The 16,994-nt window shown below is 47.2% G+C and overlaps 1 protein-coding gene across 2 annotated transcripts in view; it reads right to left on the bottom strand.

Annotated features, from left to right (window-relative positions):
- Positions 1-961: 961 nt before the first annotated feature.
- LMCD1 (LIM and cysteine rich domains 1) overlaps positions 962-16,994 on the bottom strand; it is a 58,385-nt gene continuing 42,352 nt past the window's right edge. For both annotated transcript variants that reach the window (XM_059390211.1, XM_059390209.1), the window contains 2 exons: positions 3,793-4,008; positions 962-1,618 (listed from right to left, as the gene is read on the bottom strand). In XM_059390211.1, the coding sequence (XP_059246194.1) occupies positions 1,460-1,618; positions 3,793-4,008 (375 nt within the window). In that variant the 3' untranslated portion in view covers positions 962-1,459. The remainder of the gene's footprint in view (positions 1,619-3,792; positions 4,009-16,994) is intronic.

Below are 16,994 nucleotides of genomic sequence, written 5' to 3'. Positions count from 1 at the left end.
CAAGGCCAGAAAAAAGACAAGCCAGATATTGGAAAGATCCAAATGTCAGGGAGGTCTTGGTTCTTAACTTGAGTCCTGGGGAGCCATGGAGGGTGGGGGAGGAAGGGAACACCCCCAAAGCTTCTCTGTGGGGAGACAGACATGACAGGGAAGCAGGTAGCTGGAGACAGGAACTGGAAACAGAAAACCACCAGGCAATTGTAATACCTTTGGTCAAACATGCAAAGTCAGGGTGTTGTAGGTAAAGGATGAGCAGAGTGAGATTCGTATGGGGAAATGAAAGAACCTTGGCAACAGATGGGAAGTTGAAGAACAAACACAAGCCACAGGTGACTGGGCTGTGAGCTTAGAAGACTCGTGTCTTTTTTGTCTTTGGATCCCTCCACAGAAAAAAGATAACTTTTCTTAGAAGTCGTGGAAAGGAAACTAATCTGGGAGCTGCATATGTTCAGAGAGGCCATAAAAAGAGAGGAAATCTGGCCCAAAGACCCATTCTGTTTGGCTTATTCAGTGTCCAGTTGGCAACAATTAAAAGCACAGAGATTTCTCATAAACATCCCATATTTCTTCAAGACTGCGCACACTGGTCACCGTGTCCCCCGGGGCACCAGTTGGCTGAGCTCCGGTGGCTCCACGTGCCTGCTCCCCAAACTCCACCTGGTCTTACTCCCAGAGGAGTTCCCTCATTACCTGTGAGGGCAGCTGACCTCCCGGACGCTGCTCTCTGGGGTAGCAGGAAACATGACACATTCCCTCATGGATCTGGGGCTTCCTAGAATGGGGGACAAAGGGATTCAGCCTGGAAGACCTACACCCTCAAAGAAATCTGATGAGACACAGGTGACAAAGAGACATGCCAGCCCTTAGGGCACTTCCTGCCACCACGAGCAGTCAGGGTCACAGGGCTCACTGGACACAATGAAATCACACCGTGGTGTGAATAACTACACTGGGACATATGTGGACTTCATAAAACTTTTATTGATACATTTATCATGCCGAAAAAGATTTTTATTTAAAATTCCAATTCCATTTGAAAAGGAGGCCACAAATGATTGTTGGGGTCCCAGCCTGTTCCGGGAGGAGCGCCCCCGTTCGTGAGAAAGCACGCACATTCTACAGCTACGTGATCTGATCACCCAGAACTGCATTCTGGGAAACTCCTAGAGATCCTTTGCAGGATGCCAGCTGTGTCTTTAGTTGGTAGCTGGAAAACAACAACAAAATAACTCCATTCTAAGACTCCTCAGAACGTTGTTGGCTTTGAAACTATTGACCTCAAGGATCTACCACCACCCAATCTAGAATATATGTATGCATATCTATATATATTCCCACTGAAAAAAAAATCACTGTTTTTGTTCCTTGCTGTTGGCAAGGACAGTTAGGATGGCTTCAGCACACCTGGCCTTTCTTCTTGGTGGGATCCTGTGGGTTCTGGCTATGGATGGGCAGCCCTTCAGGAACGCTTGGACTTGCTGCAAGTCGGGCATAGAAGCTGCCCCTTGGTGACGATGTAAGCCCGGCCACTCAACTGCTGCTCACAGCCCTCACAGACAAAGTGCTTTCGGTGCCAGGCCAGGTCCTCCACGCGCTGGTAGTCCTCCGAGAAAATGATCTAGGGGATGGGAACAGAGGAAATGCATGACTCAAGTTCTGTGCCTAGTAGAGACAGTGCGTGGATGACAAGTTGTAGATGGTGGTTCCTCCTTCCCCATTCTTGTCTTGACCTTTAAATGCATCAGTGGAGGATTCTGACCTAAATCTCAGGCAGTAAGTACAATATTTGGCACAGATCATGATTGCATTTTAGCTTCTTAGATGGGGAAAAAAAAAATTCTCTGCCACAGGCAGGTTTTACTTATTTAGCATCTGTAATACTCCTTGGCCCAAATTCAGAGCCCAGCTGTGTTCAGAGATGTGATTACATACCCCAGGGAACACAGCCCAACTAAGGACCAGTGGTCACACAGGGTCACTTGGGCTTGGAATAAAGTAACATTTTGGAATATGTATATATATATATGCTGAGGAATCCTTGAAGAGAGCCAAATAGTGTACTTCTTAAATACATTTTATGACTTGGGGGTCAAACAGGAATCAGGGAACCAGCTGCATGACATTGGGCAAATTATCTGTCTGTGCCTCAGCTTCCACATCTGTGGAATGGGGACATAAAAACTACCTATCCCACAGGGTTTTATGAGTGCTACATGTGTTACTACATAAGAAGTGTTTGGCATAGTGACTGTTTTATAACCTCTCCGAGCTGTTCTCTTTTCAAACATAAAATGTAGACAATGATGGTCTTTCCCAAAGGGACCGCTGTGAGATGTAAGTGGCACGTCACATATAAAGTATGGAGCAAATGACTGATCCACTGTAAGCCCTTAATGATGGAGTGTTGTGACTCTAGGTATACTACTATCCTCACAAAAATGAGATTGTGGGTGGGTGCGTGGGTGGCTCAGTTGGTTAAGCGTCTGACTTCAGCTCAGGTCATGATCTCAGGGTCCTGGGATGGAGTCCGTGTCACAGGGCTTCATGCTCGGCAGGGAGTCTGTCTCTCCCTCTCTCTCTGCCCCTCCCCCTGCTCATGCTCTCTTTCTCTCTCTCAAATAAAATTTAAAAATCTTTAAAAAGCATGAGGTTGTGGGGCAGGCCTGCTGACAATCCTTTTCTCTCTTAACCTCTCTCGATCACAGTTACTAGGTAAGACCCTTGTAGGATTTCAACTTCATATGGAGAGCAATACGTGGAAGGTGGGAGGAGGGAGGAGGCAGATACTGGCTCAAGACGAAGAAGACATTTCTAACCCTCATATGTGCCAATGATGAAGGTAGTGAGTTTCCTGTTGTCATAGGCATACACACAGTCGTTACCATTATCATAATTATCGTTGTCACTGTTAATATACCTTAGAGTTGGGGCACCTGGGTGGCTCAGTGGGTTAAGGCCTCTGCCTTCGGCTCGGGTCATGATCCCAGGGTTCTGGGATCGAGCCCCACATCGGGCTCTCTGCTCAGCAGGGAGCCTGCTTCCCCTTCTCTCTCTCTCTGCCTGCCTCTCTGCCTACTTGTGGTCTCTGTCTGTCAAATGAATGAATAAAATCTTAAAAAAAAAAAATATATATATATACCTTAGAGTTCCTCCAGCCTGAACTCATATTGGAGAGTCAAAGCCCTTTAATGGCATCTCTACTGTGTTAAGTTAATGTTTTAGTATTATACCATATCATACTGTATTATATTGTAAGACTACTAGTAGCTCCTATTTATTAATTACTTGGTCAGGCCCTGTGCCAAGCATTTTCATGCATCATCTCATTTTATCCTCATAGTAACCCCTTGGGATGGGCCTATCTTCCTCCCATTTTATGAGTGGTAAATTGCGGCACAGGCATTATGTAGCCACACCACTAATCGTGTAGAGCCAGGTTTGAATGTGGGCGATCTGCTTTCCAGCGCACACCTCCTCCCCTCGTACCCCCACAGTGTTCTTCTGAGCATTTACTAAGTGCCAGGCGTTGTGCCAAGGATAAGACCTGACAAGAACAATGTGTCCAACCCATCCTGAACAACCCCGTGAGTGTGAACTGATTTCTGCCCCAGTTTGCAAATGAGGACACAGAAGCTGAGCGCAGGATTCCAGCTCCGAACCTCCATCTTTCTATCTGCAGATCATATCCTCAATGAAGCCACATCCACCTTGGCCTCCGGGTCCTCTCCTGTAGTCGTGGGAGGACACTCCCCACTCCCCAGCCCCCTGTCCCCTGCCCCCGGGGCCTCTCACCTCGTCGCAGCCAGAGCACCGGGGCCTCAGGCTCTCGCAGTAATGGCGGCCACACCAGGGCGCACCGTCCTTCCAGAAGTAGATGAGGTCCACCAGCGGCTCAGAGCACTTGACACACAGAAAGCAGGTGGGGTGCCACTGCTTACTGTACCCTGCCCTGTCTGCGTAGACCACAGGGCTGTCGGCGGGGGCCACTTCCTTGCAGAACTCACAGACCTAGAAGGGAATGAAGACACCAGGGATACGAGGTGGTCAGGAGAACACTGTGACACGGGTTCAAGTTTCCACTCTCATCTCTTTATTTCCTGAGGGCCCTCCAGCAAGTTAATGTACCTCTCTGTTCCTCAGTGTTCTCATCTTCAGTGTGGGATAACAACATTGCCTACCTGGTAGGTTGTTGTGAGGACTAAATACAGTACTTGTTAAGCTCAGGGAACCTCAAATTTTTATCCTCCAGGACCCTTTATGTTCTTACTAATTATTAAGAACCCCAGAATGGTTTTGCCCATATCGGTAATAGTTGTTGAGATTTACCATAAGAAAATTAAAGCTGAATAAAAACTCAAGTAATTATTTATTAATTCATCTAAAAATAATAAACCAACATATTAATAGACATATTCACCATTAAAAATAACTGTCCCCCCCAAAAAAAAACTTAGTGAGAAGAGAGGCACCACTTTATATTTTTGCAAATCTCTTCACTGACTAGCTCAGTAGAGGACTGTGCCCATAATTGCTGTAGCATTTTATCTTTTGTATTATGTTGTTTTCTTTGCAATATAGGAAGAAAGTCTGACCCCTCACTGGTATGAATTTGGTTAAAGGAAGGGAGGAGTATTTTAACAGCCTTTCCAGATAACTATGGAGATTCTTCCTTGATACTATATCCAAACTGGACAAGTGGTAGTTTCTGAAAAGTCAATGTGGCCTCTGAACCGTATCAATCAACCTTCCATCCTGGTTACATTAAAACCCACGGGACACCTTGCACTTTGAATGGATCTTTTACCCACATGTAATTATTCTTTAGTGAACTTTTACTTTTAGAAGAGTTCTAGATTTACAGAAAAATTGTGAAGATAGAGAGAGTTCTCATAGACCCCACACCCAATTTCCTCTGTTCTTAACATTTTAGAGTAATATGATATACTTGTCACAATTAGCCAAGATTGGTATGTTATTATTAACTCAAGTCCCAACTTTATTTAGATGCTTTTAGATTTTACCTAATATTCTTTTTCTATTTCCAGGATATGTTACCTTTAGTCCTCATGTTTCCTTTAGGTTCCTCTTGGGTGACTTCTCAGACTTCCCTTGTTTTTTAATTTTTGTTTTGTTTTGTTTGTTTGTTTTTTGAGAGAGAGGGAGAGCACGTGCACATGCATGAGGGGGTTGGGGGGAGAGAGAGAGGGAGAGAGAGAAGCCCAAGGAGGCTTGGTGAGGATGCGGGACTTGATCTCATAACCCCAAGATCATGACCTGAGTTGAGAGTCAGACAATCAACAAACTGAGCTACCCAGGTGCCCCTAGACTTCCATTGTTTTTGATGACGTTGACAGATTGGAGAAGTACCGGTCAGTTGTTTTGTAGAGTGTTACTTTCAATGATTATATCAGGAGGAAAACCACAGAGGTTAATTGCCATTCTCATGACATACTATCCAGAGTACATCCTTCATCCATCGGATCTTTTGAGTCATTTTGGAATTATTTCCTACCCCTCAGAACTCTGGTGAGGCTGATGCTGATGGTAGCTCTGTCATTTCCTTAAGACAGCTCTCCGTCCGGCACTGTGCTCAGCACGGGGCACTCCTTCCAGAAATGCATGCCTTACAGAAACCCCAGAGAGTTACTTCCCCTTCTACTTTAGCTCCCTTTTAAGAAAATCATTATTTCCCTCCAGACATGGCAAAACTGAGGTTCAGAGAGATTCAGTGGTTGCTCAGTAATGCACAGCTGATAGGCAAAGCTGGGATTTGAACATGGGCCAAGCCTGACCCGGAAGCCAAAGGTCTTTCTACTACAGGGTGTGTAGGCGTCGCTGAACCGCAGCCACTGCCAAACCCAGCTGCTGCCTGTCCTTTTAACACCCACCAGCTAAGACTAGATTTTACCTTCACACTCCAGTTCAGTGAAATGTTTTCTCCCAAAAAAGAATTCCATTTTTCTCATTGGCAGACCTGTATCATGGACTGAATTATCGCCCCCCGCTCCCCAATTCCTATGTTCTCCTAATGTGACTGCATTTGGCGTAGGGCCTTTTAGCAGGTTATTAAGGTTAAAAGAGGCCATAAGGGTGGGACCCTACTCAGATAGGACTGGTGTCCTTATAATAAGAAGATAAACCAATCGCCTTCTCTCCCATTCTGTGCACGCACAGAGGAAGTGTGAAGACACACTGGGAAGGCAGCTGTGTACATGCCAGGAGGAGAGGCTTTGTCAGAAACCTACTGCACTGGCACTTTGATCTTGGACTCGTAGCCTCCAGAACGATGAGAAAATAGATTTCTGTTATTTAAGCCACCCAGTCTGTGGCATTCTGTTATGACAGCCTGAGGTGACTAATATAACCTGTATTACAAAAGCCCATACTTAATGATATTATTAGGTTTTGAATTTCAGAAATAGAATACTTGGTTGGTGGGAATTTGTTTTCTCTCTTGTTACATAAAGTACCTACATAACATCATCAGTTTTGGCTCTTGGCCTACAGCACCTGAAATATTTACCACCTGGCCCTCCTCAGAAAATGTTTGCAGAGCCTGGCTTTAGAGGAGAACTCGATCTGACTAAGCACCAATTAATTATAGGTCAGCCCCAACAGAGATATTGTTTTGCCATGCAAAGATGAGTAGGCACATTTTAAGAGACGAAACAATTGGCATTCTTAAGTTATAGACTTGAATTACATACTTAGTATATATTCTTATATACAAAGAGGAAATAAAAGTTATGATGATGCAAAGCAGGGAAAGAAAACCAAATGACAAGGAATGCCCCATGTCCTGACAGGGGTCCCTAAGCACAGCAGTTGTCGAATGAATGGCTAGATTAAAAAAAAAAAAGGGTGTGAGTCCTTCACCCAATGAAAACCCTGTTCCCCTGCACATGGTTGAGTCCCAGTTCCCATGGAGCTCACCAGAGGGTCTCAACCAAAGAAAAGTGATGAATCATCATTCACTTATTTTCACCATCCCGTTGGCACAGCTGGGAGGTGTAAAGTCTTTGGCAAGCACTGTATGAGTACCAAGTGAATTTTCTGGCTGGCTGGCTTTCTGTATTTCACAGGACAAAATTTCCAGACCTTTTCCTCCCTAGCAGAAGGGACTTAGTGTCCATCCACCACCCAGCTGGGTATCCCTGTGATATACTAGTGGGGTTCCTGATTCCAGGTTTCCTAGAGGTGTCTTAATGTGGAAGCAGGGGGTGGGATAAAAATGCACCTGGTTGTGTCTGGGGAACATCGGAAAGCACCCACAACCCACAGAAGGAAACGAAGGGATGGGAGGTCAGAAGGTTTGGGGGTTGTGAGCCCAGGTTATGGTTGCAACTTCTGGAGGTAATGGGGAGCCATGACTGGTTCTTGAGGCTGGGAGCACTGTGTTTGGTTCATACTGTAGTGAGATAATTCTAGTGGCAGCAGCAGCGTGGAGGGGGAAGGAAGAGAGAATAATCCGTGCCCACAGAGCTTTGGCCCCGCTACGTCTGAAAGCTCTGTCTCAAGGTCCTCCCTCAGTGAGGAGTATCTCTTCCCTCATTGTTCCTCTAGCATCCCTGGCTCATGGCCTTGTTACTACCAGTAGCCTGCCCTTTTCAAAGCAAACAGTGTCACTGCCATTTTATGAAAACAAGATGTCTGGGTAATGAGCCCTGTCAGCACGTGTCAGAAACCAATTTCCCTCTCTGGCCTCTCAGTTATTTTCTGTACGCTTTCCCCCATCATCTCAAAGGATAGAAGATCTGACAGTGTCCCAGTTATGTAAGCCTGGTGGCCCCTCAGAGACGAGGGGCAGCCTAGCAACCAAGAGTTAGAAGGCGTAGCCTGCTTGGCTCCTATGATCCAGGCCCTGCCTTTCTCTGCACAAACTTATTCTCCTACAACCTTGGTACTGAAGTTGACAATTTCTGAATTACAGTGGATGGTTGAGAGTGGAGCTAGCTGTGTGACCTTATACAAGTTACCCTACCACTCTGTGCCTTAGTTTTTTTCATCCATCAGGTGAGGACACTAATAATATTAACACCATATAGTTGTTCTTGGGATTAAATGAGATAATAGAATGAATGGACTTTATAAGGCCTCAGTAACAGCTCGCTAAAATCTCCTGTTGTTTCTACCCCAGCCTTCTTTATAGGGGAGGGGCCTGTAGCTCAGAGGGGTTAAATCACTTTCCCAAGATGACAAGGACATGTTGAGGGCAGGATGTGCTTTTGGGTTGAAGGCCTGGGGTTTCTTTCCGTAACACCATGATCACGCAGATTGAGAGGATGTTTTTCCTACCATCGATGAGTTTTGTTTTTTCCCATCTCCAGTTTTTCCATCTGTGCTTGGCCAGAGGACAGAGTTGTATGAATTGTATTGCCAATAGCTACTCCAGACTCCGCTATAGTCAGTCCCTTCTCCCAATCCAACCCCTGTAAGACAGTGGTTCTCAGGCCTGTGTCTGCCCCAGCTGCCCCTAGAGCGCTCGTTGAGACAGACTGTTGGGTCCCATACCCAGAGTGTCTGATTCGGACAGATCTGGGATGAAGCACAGGAATCTGCAAGCTCCCGGGGATGCTGGTGTGGCCAGGGGACCCAGTTTGAGAACCACTATCATAGAGTGTCTAAAAATGACCTTAAAAATGAGCTCGGCAAAAATGGCATCACCAATTCAGTTCAGTCACAGCAAAAGCTAATTCAGATTGCTGGGATGCTTAAGTTCTGGACAATTTTTAAGAAAGCCCAGTGTGGTCATTCTCAGGCTACTTTCCCTATGAAGGAGATACTGTGGCCAAGTAAAAGTCCCTTGGGACTATGTTAAAGGGCATAGAGAAGAACACTCATCACTAGCATATCAACGGGTCCATCTTCATTCTGTCAACCATCTACCATCAGAGCTTACCCTCGAGAATCTAACATCTGCCATATAGCTTAGTTTGCAGACTATTTCCCCCTGGGGGGAGGAGGTGTGGCATACATAAATCTTTCATTGGTGGAACAAAGGTGAAGTTTCTCCTTGTGCCACTGAAGCTTGGCTCTGTCCCTGTTCAAATGGTGAAAGATTCTGAATGAAAAAGGTCTAAAATGAAAAGGTTTGAAAATTCGGTACTTTGTCGTGTGTAAAACCACCTGCTTGGAGAAAACTGAGGAACATTTTAGATGGCACTGCCTTGGGAGCTAAGACGTGGTATTGTTGAGGTTCCCTTGGTCATGGTGTGGGAAATGATGTTCTTGGACACGCCTCCAACCGTGGGGTGTCTAAGTCCCTTCCTTTGGTTGTGGCCCCTCCTTAAAGACTTGCTCTGTTGACCAGAATGTAGTGGGAGGGATGTTATGAATTCCTGAGGTAGGTCCTAAAAGACAACTCAGTCTCTTCCACTGGAATCTTTCTCTCTACACACACTTTGGGAGTCCTGGGCAGGCAGGAAAGGAACCCCGAGACCTCTTTGCCAGGGAAGCCCTGTGGAGAAACCACACAAGACTCTGGCTCCCAGCCTGCCAGCTGCTCCAAACGATGCCACACGGGCAGAGATAAAATAGCCCCACCGAACCCTGCCCAAATTGCTGATTTGTGAGGAGGACATGTGTTATTTTTTAAAGCCTCTATACCTTGGGGTGTTTTGATATGCAGCAGTAGGTGACAAGAATATCCAATGTGGGCACACAGAATTATTAAGTCTTCTGAAATGGGAGTCATCGAGACACCAAGTGTTTAAGGCAACAGTAGATTAGGGACAGTGGCCAAAGAACTATCTCTCAGAACGGAGCTGTGTTGGCCTTCAGAGAATGATCAACAGATAGGGAGAACCCTCCGAACCAGCAATAATCTCTCTCGAGGTTGCCAGAAGTTCTGTCCCAATCATTCTGTTCTTCTCTGGCAGGCTGTTCTCCAAAGGCCTACTCAGTCTAAACCCAGAGTGCCTTGTGAAAATCTTACTATTACAATACAGTAAATATTAACACAAGGGCCTTGAATTCAGGCGCTGGGTTCTTTCCAACACAAATACTCAACAATTTATTTATAAACAGCATCTCCCCATTTCCTCTTATGGTGATTATTCACCATCTTTGCTTTGGAGCCTTGTGTATCCCAGAGTTTTTTTTTTTTTTTTTCTTTCTTAGTTTCTTTCCTTTTTTGGCTCAATGTCATTTCTGGCATCTTTAAACTCTTGTGTTCTGTTCCCCTGCAGTTGTCTTCCTGAGACTCCTCACAGTACAGACTGGGCAGGCTGGATGCCGTGGTCAGGCTGAGGGCTTTGGAAGGAGAACCATGTCATTGCTTCATCACTGATGAGTACTTAGATAAGTCACCCACCTCTCTAAGCCTCAGTTTCTTCATCAGTAACATATGGCAGGCCCTAGCTCATGGGAGAGGCTTTACATATAGTGATCACCATTGTTGGCCAGCCGTTTCACCTCACGCTTCTCCTTGGGGCAGATCATTGAATATGGAGCTCTCTGCTGAGCAAGGTAACATGTTAGGCATTTCTAATGGACTCTCCTTCACTGTTTTTTTCTGATAAAGGGGGATGTGGAGCCAGGAAGGTTTCATAAATGCTACCCTCTGAAGAGAGGCTGTCAGCCTGGGGTGTTCTCAAATCCAGCTTTGACAAGGGTGCAGGCAAGGACTGGCTTCTCACCGAAGGAAAAAGCCTTACATGGGGTCGTCTCTGTTGCAATGGCCAAGCGTGTTTCCTGCAGCTGCATGGGAGCTGGGGAAATAGAAGCTTCCACTTGCTGGAACCCTGGTGGGGTTTGGGGTAAGGCAGGCCTTTGTTCTAATTCTGGCTTAACCACTCACAAGCTAGATGACTAGAAAAAGGGGGAAATTATATTTTGTAGGAGAATTCTTAGAATTCAGTAAAAAAAAAAAAAAAAAAAAAAATTGATGTGAAGCCTTTGGCATAGTCCTGCACACAATCTAGACAGTTAAGAGATGGCAGCCAACATCACCAGCATCATCATCCTATTAACTTATAACAGCAAGATGAAAATGGATAAAACCAAAGTAATTTTTTACAGTGGTTCTAGTTCTGGGGTTAGCAAACTATATCTGTGGGCCAAATCCAGCCCACCACTTGTTTTTGCAAATAAAGTTTTATTGGCACATGACTATAGTCCTCTGTTTAGATCCTGTCAATGGCTGTGTTAGAGCTAGAGTAGAGTAGAATAGAGCTAGGCCAGAGTAAGTAGTTGTGATAGAGACCGTATGGCTTGCAAAACCTAAAATATTCACCATCTGCCTTTTACAGGAAAAATTTGCCAGCTCCTGTTTTAGTCAATGGAATATGATGCAGCCCAGTCCAGGAAAAAAAAAAAAAAAAGATGCTTGTGAAGCCCATGTGGCAACATGGAAAAGTATTTTCTGTGGGGGAAAAAAAATCCCTTTAATGTCATTAAAATATCTCCACTGTAAAGGAGGAGGGAGGCACATGTGGAGAAGCTTGGTAACCATGGTGATTTTCTGGGCCTTTTGGCCTGGGTCCTCCAGCTCATACAGGGCTCAGGATGTGGGGGTGGGGCACTGGTTTCAAATTCCCGGAGAGGGGCTGGCAGGAAAGCCAACCTGCAGAGCCCACAAGCCAAACATCTGCTGCACAAAGGTTTGGAAATCCCTTGCCCACAAATATGTCCCTTGTTGGGGCTGGAGTCAGGCTGAGCTGCCCGCTGCTGTCAGTTTCCATCAGAGGCAGAGCTCGGTGGGAGGGGTGCTGCAGGGAAGGGGCTGGGTGGGGGGCACCCGGCAGGGATGATAAATACTAAAGGGTGGAGATTACATCGACTGCTATGTTCTGGCTTTCTTTCTCCATTCTTCAGTTACAAGTTTGGGGTGTAGGGAGAGGCGGAAATTCCACGCCCAGGAAATCCGTATATTTCATTTCTGAGAAAATACCAAGTAAGCATTCTCAAGGCGAGGAAACGGTTTGGTGGGGCTGTTAACAATCAGAGCATTGAGGTCGTTGCCCTCGCGGCCCAGGCACTCATAGGTCCCATCCAGGTGGGAGAGGTGGGGAGCAGAGGGCCTGGAAAGTGGATACAGAGCTTTGTTATTCTGGAGTGAATGTTCCAAGTTGCTGGAGTTGGCAGTTCCCTGGCCATGGAGCCCTGTGAAGCCCTCCAAACCCAGGAGAACTCACGGTGGGAGGGAGTGGCGTGCCGTGGGCAAGTCCTTCCATTGTTCTTGGCATGCAGATAAAAGGCCCCCAGATTCTTCACTGGACTGGGCTGGGGGGGGGACTCCCAACACTGCCACTCACCCAGCAAACCCACGTACACACGCCTTTGGTGGTGGTGTCCCCACCTACCCAGGTCCCACCCCAGGGCTACTCAGACTTATCAGGACTGGTAGCTCACAAGGACGTGGGATAGAGTCCCAGCCTCACCTATTATCAGCAAGCCTCTTAACCTCTCACTTTGTCAGGTTCCACATCTGTGAAATGGGTGTGACAACCTAAACCTCTCCTGCTAGCTGTTAGGATGGTTCCAGAAGACACGAATGAGCCTGCTGGGCAGTAACAGACACTCTTCCACCTGTGCCCCCCCACCCCCACCCCCCGGTTCCTTGCAGGCACATATACGTGGGGCAAGTAGAGGAAAGAGGGAGGTGAAATACTTTGGGGTTTTAATTGGCTTCACCGATTCAAAGAGGACATTTCAGGAGTGACAGCGACTGAGTTAGCCCCTGGGATTTTCTGCTGTCGTGTCTCCTCATGAACACAGATACCTCTGATAGCATTTCTCAGGTGTCCTGCCGCTCCTGACCTCAGTGTAATAATGATGCTTTCAGAGGGCTGCTCTGAGGTACCCAAGGGTAGCCACAGCTCTTGGGTTCACTCTTCAGATGTGCCTCAGCTGATGTGAGGATGCCCCATCCCGTCACGGGGCGGCGGGGGGTGCCTGTGTGGAGGCCCGGAGCTGGAAAGATGGGGTGTCCATCTGTGAACCGTCCTCAGATCTGAGGAACCCCGCAGGCCTGGACACATGAGGGAGTTGTGCTCAGAGAGTGCTCTTCCCACAGGCGGGTTGGCCTACCCACTGTTCTAGGACCTCACCCCTAACTCAGCTCATGGGGGCATTTTCACATGGGTGATTTGAAAAAGGCTTCTGGCAATAGTGTTCCTCTGGACTGGATAACACTTTCCTCTGAGCACATTTTCGTGGAGGGGCTTGGTGAGGAGACCCCACTGTCTGACTCAGCTGGCATCTGGCCCCTCCCAGGCTTTCTGAGGAAGAACATCATGGTTGACAGGCTGACAGTAGTTTGAGGGAGCCAGGCAAGCTCACTGGAGAAGTGCCCTGCGGTGTGGGCTGACTGCAGCATGGAGGGAGGGGAGCCTGTGGCCTCAGGCTGCTGAGTAGTGCGGTTGCATGGCGCTATATGGCAATGTCTAAAGCCATTCTGTGTTTCCAGAACTCCCCACAGACCATTCAAGGAATGGGAGAGTGTTGTGCCGTGTCCTCAAAGCTGGACTGCCTAAGCCAGCGGGCCAAAAACATCTAGAAAATGCCAGTGTTATCATCTCTTCAATCCTCACCAACATAGGCCTCTTGGGTGATATCATTTTCCCTGAGCTTATATGTAAAATTATTTTTATACTCCTTGGCAGTGGGTCTCAAAGAGTGACCCCCAGACCAGCATCAGCATCAGCCTGGGTGCTCAGTAGGAAAGCTGAGTCTCTGGGCTTACCTGCCCTTATTAAGCAGGGACCTCTGGGTTAAGGCCCAGACCTCTGAGTTTTAACCAGCCTTCTCTGTAATTTTACTTTGAGAACCACTGCCATAGCCTACCAGAGGCTTTCGGAAGTCCCACCACAAAGAAACGCATGTACTGTTGGTCACTCTACTGTTTCCTAAATTCACATGGCTATGTAATCCATTTATGACCTAATGTCATAAATTAGCTTTATGACCATTAGCTTTCCAAGCAACACTCTTTGGGCAACAGGAGAGATGGGCCTGGGGTCTGACAGAAGTTGGTTCAAATCCCACAGTTTTCTTCAAGTCCTTGGGTGGCTGGGAGTTTTAGATTAGATACTCTAGTGCTTAGCACTACCCTTGGTTCAGGGAAAGCATGCCACATCGTAGCAGCTAACGATAGTAATAATGATCATTCTTTGGATAAGAAGCCATACTATGTCACCAATATAGTTCTAGCAAAATAGGTTTCGTGTGCCTTCCTTTTGCCTCCATTCCCCCCTGCCGCCACAAATCGCCATGTGGATTTGGGCTATCAGTCTGAATTCTACAATTTTTGCTCCCCCTCATCAGGGGAGCAAAAATCAGGATTCCTGCCTGATGCTTGGCTCTGGTAAACTGTCTTCCACTACCCATTTATGGGAGACAGAAGGCCCAGCACATGGATGGCCAGCACCCATGTCCACTTGACTTGGCTACTCACTGGGGTAAGGCAGAGCAGTCTGGGGAGCACTATCTGCAACTAAGTTTGGGGCTGCTGGGGACACATTCTCTATGGTCTATGTCTATCTAGCTACCTTTGTAGGATTTGCTCCCGGGATTCAAGGAGATAAACAGGGAGTTATAAATAAAAGCCCTCAGCCTCCTTTCTTCCTGGAAGACATCATAAGCAGGGTTTTATAACTCTGCATAATGTAGTAGGAAAAGTATAGGATCCAGGTCCTACTCCTTAGAAACTATGGGACCTCGGAAAAGTTACCTACCCTCTCTGAATCTCTGATTCCATACCTGTAAAATGGGGTTGGTGAAATTCACACCACTAGGCGATTGTATGAATTAAACAAAGACCCTGACAGAGAGGGCAAGGTATCTAGCACAGAGCAGGTGCTTAATAATTGTGAACTTGAATCCCCAGGGAACATGGCCATCTAGATCATCCTCATCATTCAAGGCTCACTTCTTCACCCATTTGTTCATTCATTCATGGTTCACATATTTATTGAACACCTACTCTCTATACTGATGGCATCTGCTGAAGATACAGAGATGAAAAAGACAAGCCAGCAGCACCTAGAGGGGTGCATGTAATACAGACTGAATCCACTAATTACATAACTAGTTATCTAAGCAAGATTGGGTTTAGGGTTAGGAAGGAGAAGGCTGTCTTCCCCAGGCAGCCCAGCCCAAATAATATGGACTTCCTTCAAATTCCCTGTTCATTGTCTGATCTTGTTGTTTATATACTTCTAAACTGTCACAACTACTTCCTAAAGTTGACGGTAGGCAGAGACCCGGATCTCAGGCCACCTTTGCCCCACTTCCATGCTGTGCAAATATGTGGGGCTGAGTCAGGGGTAAAATATGTTCTCAGATCAGCATATCTCTCCTGGGAATGGCAATTGGGAAATGTCACAATGACTTAAAGAGATCACCTTCCAAGCTGGAATTAGGCAGTATTTACGCTTTAAGGACAGATGACTATTTGGATAGAGGGCTGGATGGAGAGAAGAATCGTTTATGAAACATGGTAACGGGATCTAAATTTTTTTTAAGTTGCTGGGACATGTGTCCTTCCTGAGCAATAGGTTTTTTCCGACGCCCTTTCCAAATTTGTGGTAGGGAAAATAGGTTTTTTCTTTTGTCTTAAAGTTCTCAGATTAGGGGCACCTGGGTAGCTCAGTTGGTTAAGCATCTAACTGAGATCGTGATCTCGGGATCCCAGGATTGAGTCCCACATCGGGCTCCCTGCTCCGTGGGGAGTCTGCTTCTGTCTCTCCCTCTGCCCTGCCCTCCTGCTTGTGCTCTCTCTCACACATAAATAAATAAAATCTTTCACAAAAAGAAAAAAGTTCTCAGATTAACAGTGTGAAGCCCCAGTTCACTGGATGGCAATCCCAAATGAATGTGCCAACACAAGGGGGTTGGACATGCGGGATGCAGGTTTTGGATGATAAGTCTGAGTCACAGCAGGGGAGAAGGAGCCTGGCTCTCTCTGAGTGTAGAGACAGCATCATCGGGGCTGCCATTTCCCTGGGATGTCTGGGTCACACAGGTGACTGCCAGCTGTTACCAGCAGGACAGGTAATTGGCTTGAGAGCTCCCTGTATTGGGACATTGATCTACAAATCCCATACAAAGGCGGTTGAGGCCAGTTGGCTGAAAGGGGCAGAGGACAAAAGGTAGAAGGGGGTCAGAGACCAGGAAAGAGCAGACATCAGTCCTTGGTGGCACCTGCATCAAGCTAGTCCTTTCACCTCCTGTGGGACAGATCAGACAAACCAATCCATGAGGCTTTCGCCTCCCAGACGGCTTCTTCATTTTTTCTCAACCAGCCCCCAGGAGCTCACTCCCTTACAGCGTATCTTCCACACACTCCTCACGGATGCTTTCCAAAGCACAGCTCAGATCCTGTGACGCCTCCCACCGACAGCCTGCCATGGCTCCCTGTGGCCCTCAGAGGGATGTCCCACATCCCTGCTATTCTCCAATGGGAGGACAGTGACCTCTGCCTGTTTGATTTCCTGGGGCTTGGTGGACAGGACAGGCTAGTCGATACATGAGTGACGAATGCATGGCTTGCTGCTTCGGGAAGCATGCCCCTGCTGACCATGCCAGCTTCGTGTCCCGACATCCCCAGCGCACCATGCTTTCAGACACACGGGACTCAGTTCAGCCCTCCGGCTCCACTTCGCTCTCTGGAACTCAGGCCTTTTGTATACGCTCACCTCTCGAAGGTGGCACAGGCCTTCCCTGCCAGGCCTGAAGACTTGGATGCATCCTGGTTATTCTTCCCAAGCCAGGCAGGACCTCAGCTCCTCCTCCAAGCTGACCCTCACCCCAACCAAGGTTAGATGCCCTTTCTGTGACAGTTTGGTTGTCTGTGACCTTCCCTGGACGCTGAGCCTCCCAAGCAAGAGGATCGTGTTATTTTCCGCAGGACAGTGCGTGGCCTGAGTAAATGAGCACCTCATAAGCTGCTGGCGGGATGAACACATGAACGATGGCATGAACGAGGGGGAAAAGCCTGGAGTTGGGGCCATGACTGCACAAGCCCTGGGGACTGGTAGTTTCAGCCACACCAG

This window comes from Mustela nigripes, chromosome 2 (genome assembly GCF_022355385.1).
Source record: "Mustela nigripes isolate SB6536 chromosome 2, MUSNIG.SB6536, whole genome shotgun sequence".
Taxonomy (NCBI): Eukaryota; Metazoa; Chordata; class Mammalia; order Carnivora; family Mustelidae; genus Mustela; species Mustela nigripes.
Note: the sequence above shows the minus strand (reverse complement) of the source record. Positions and strands in the feature narration are given on the sequence as shown.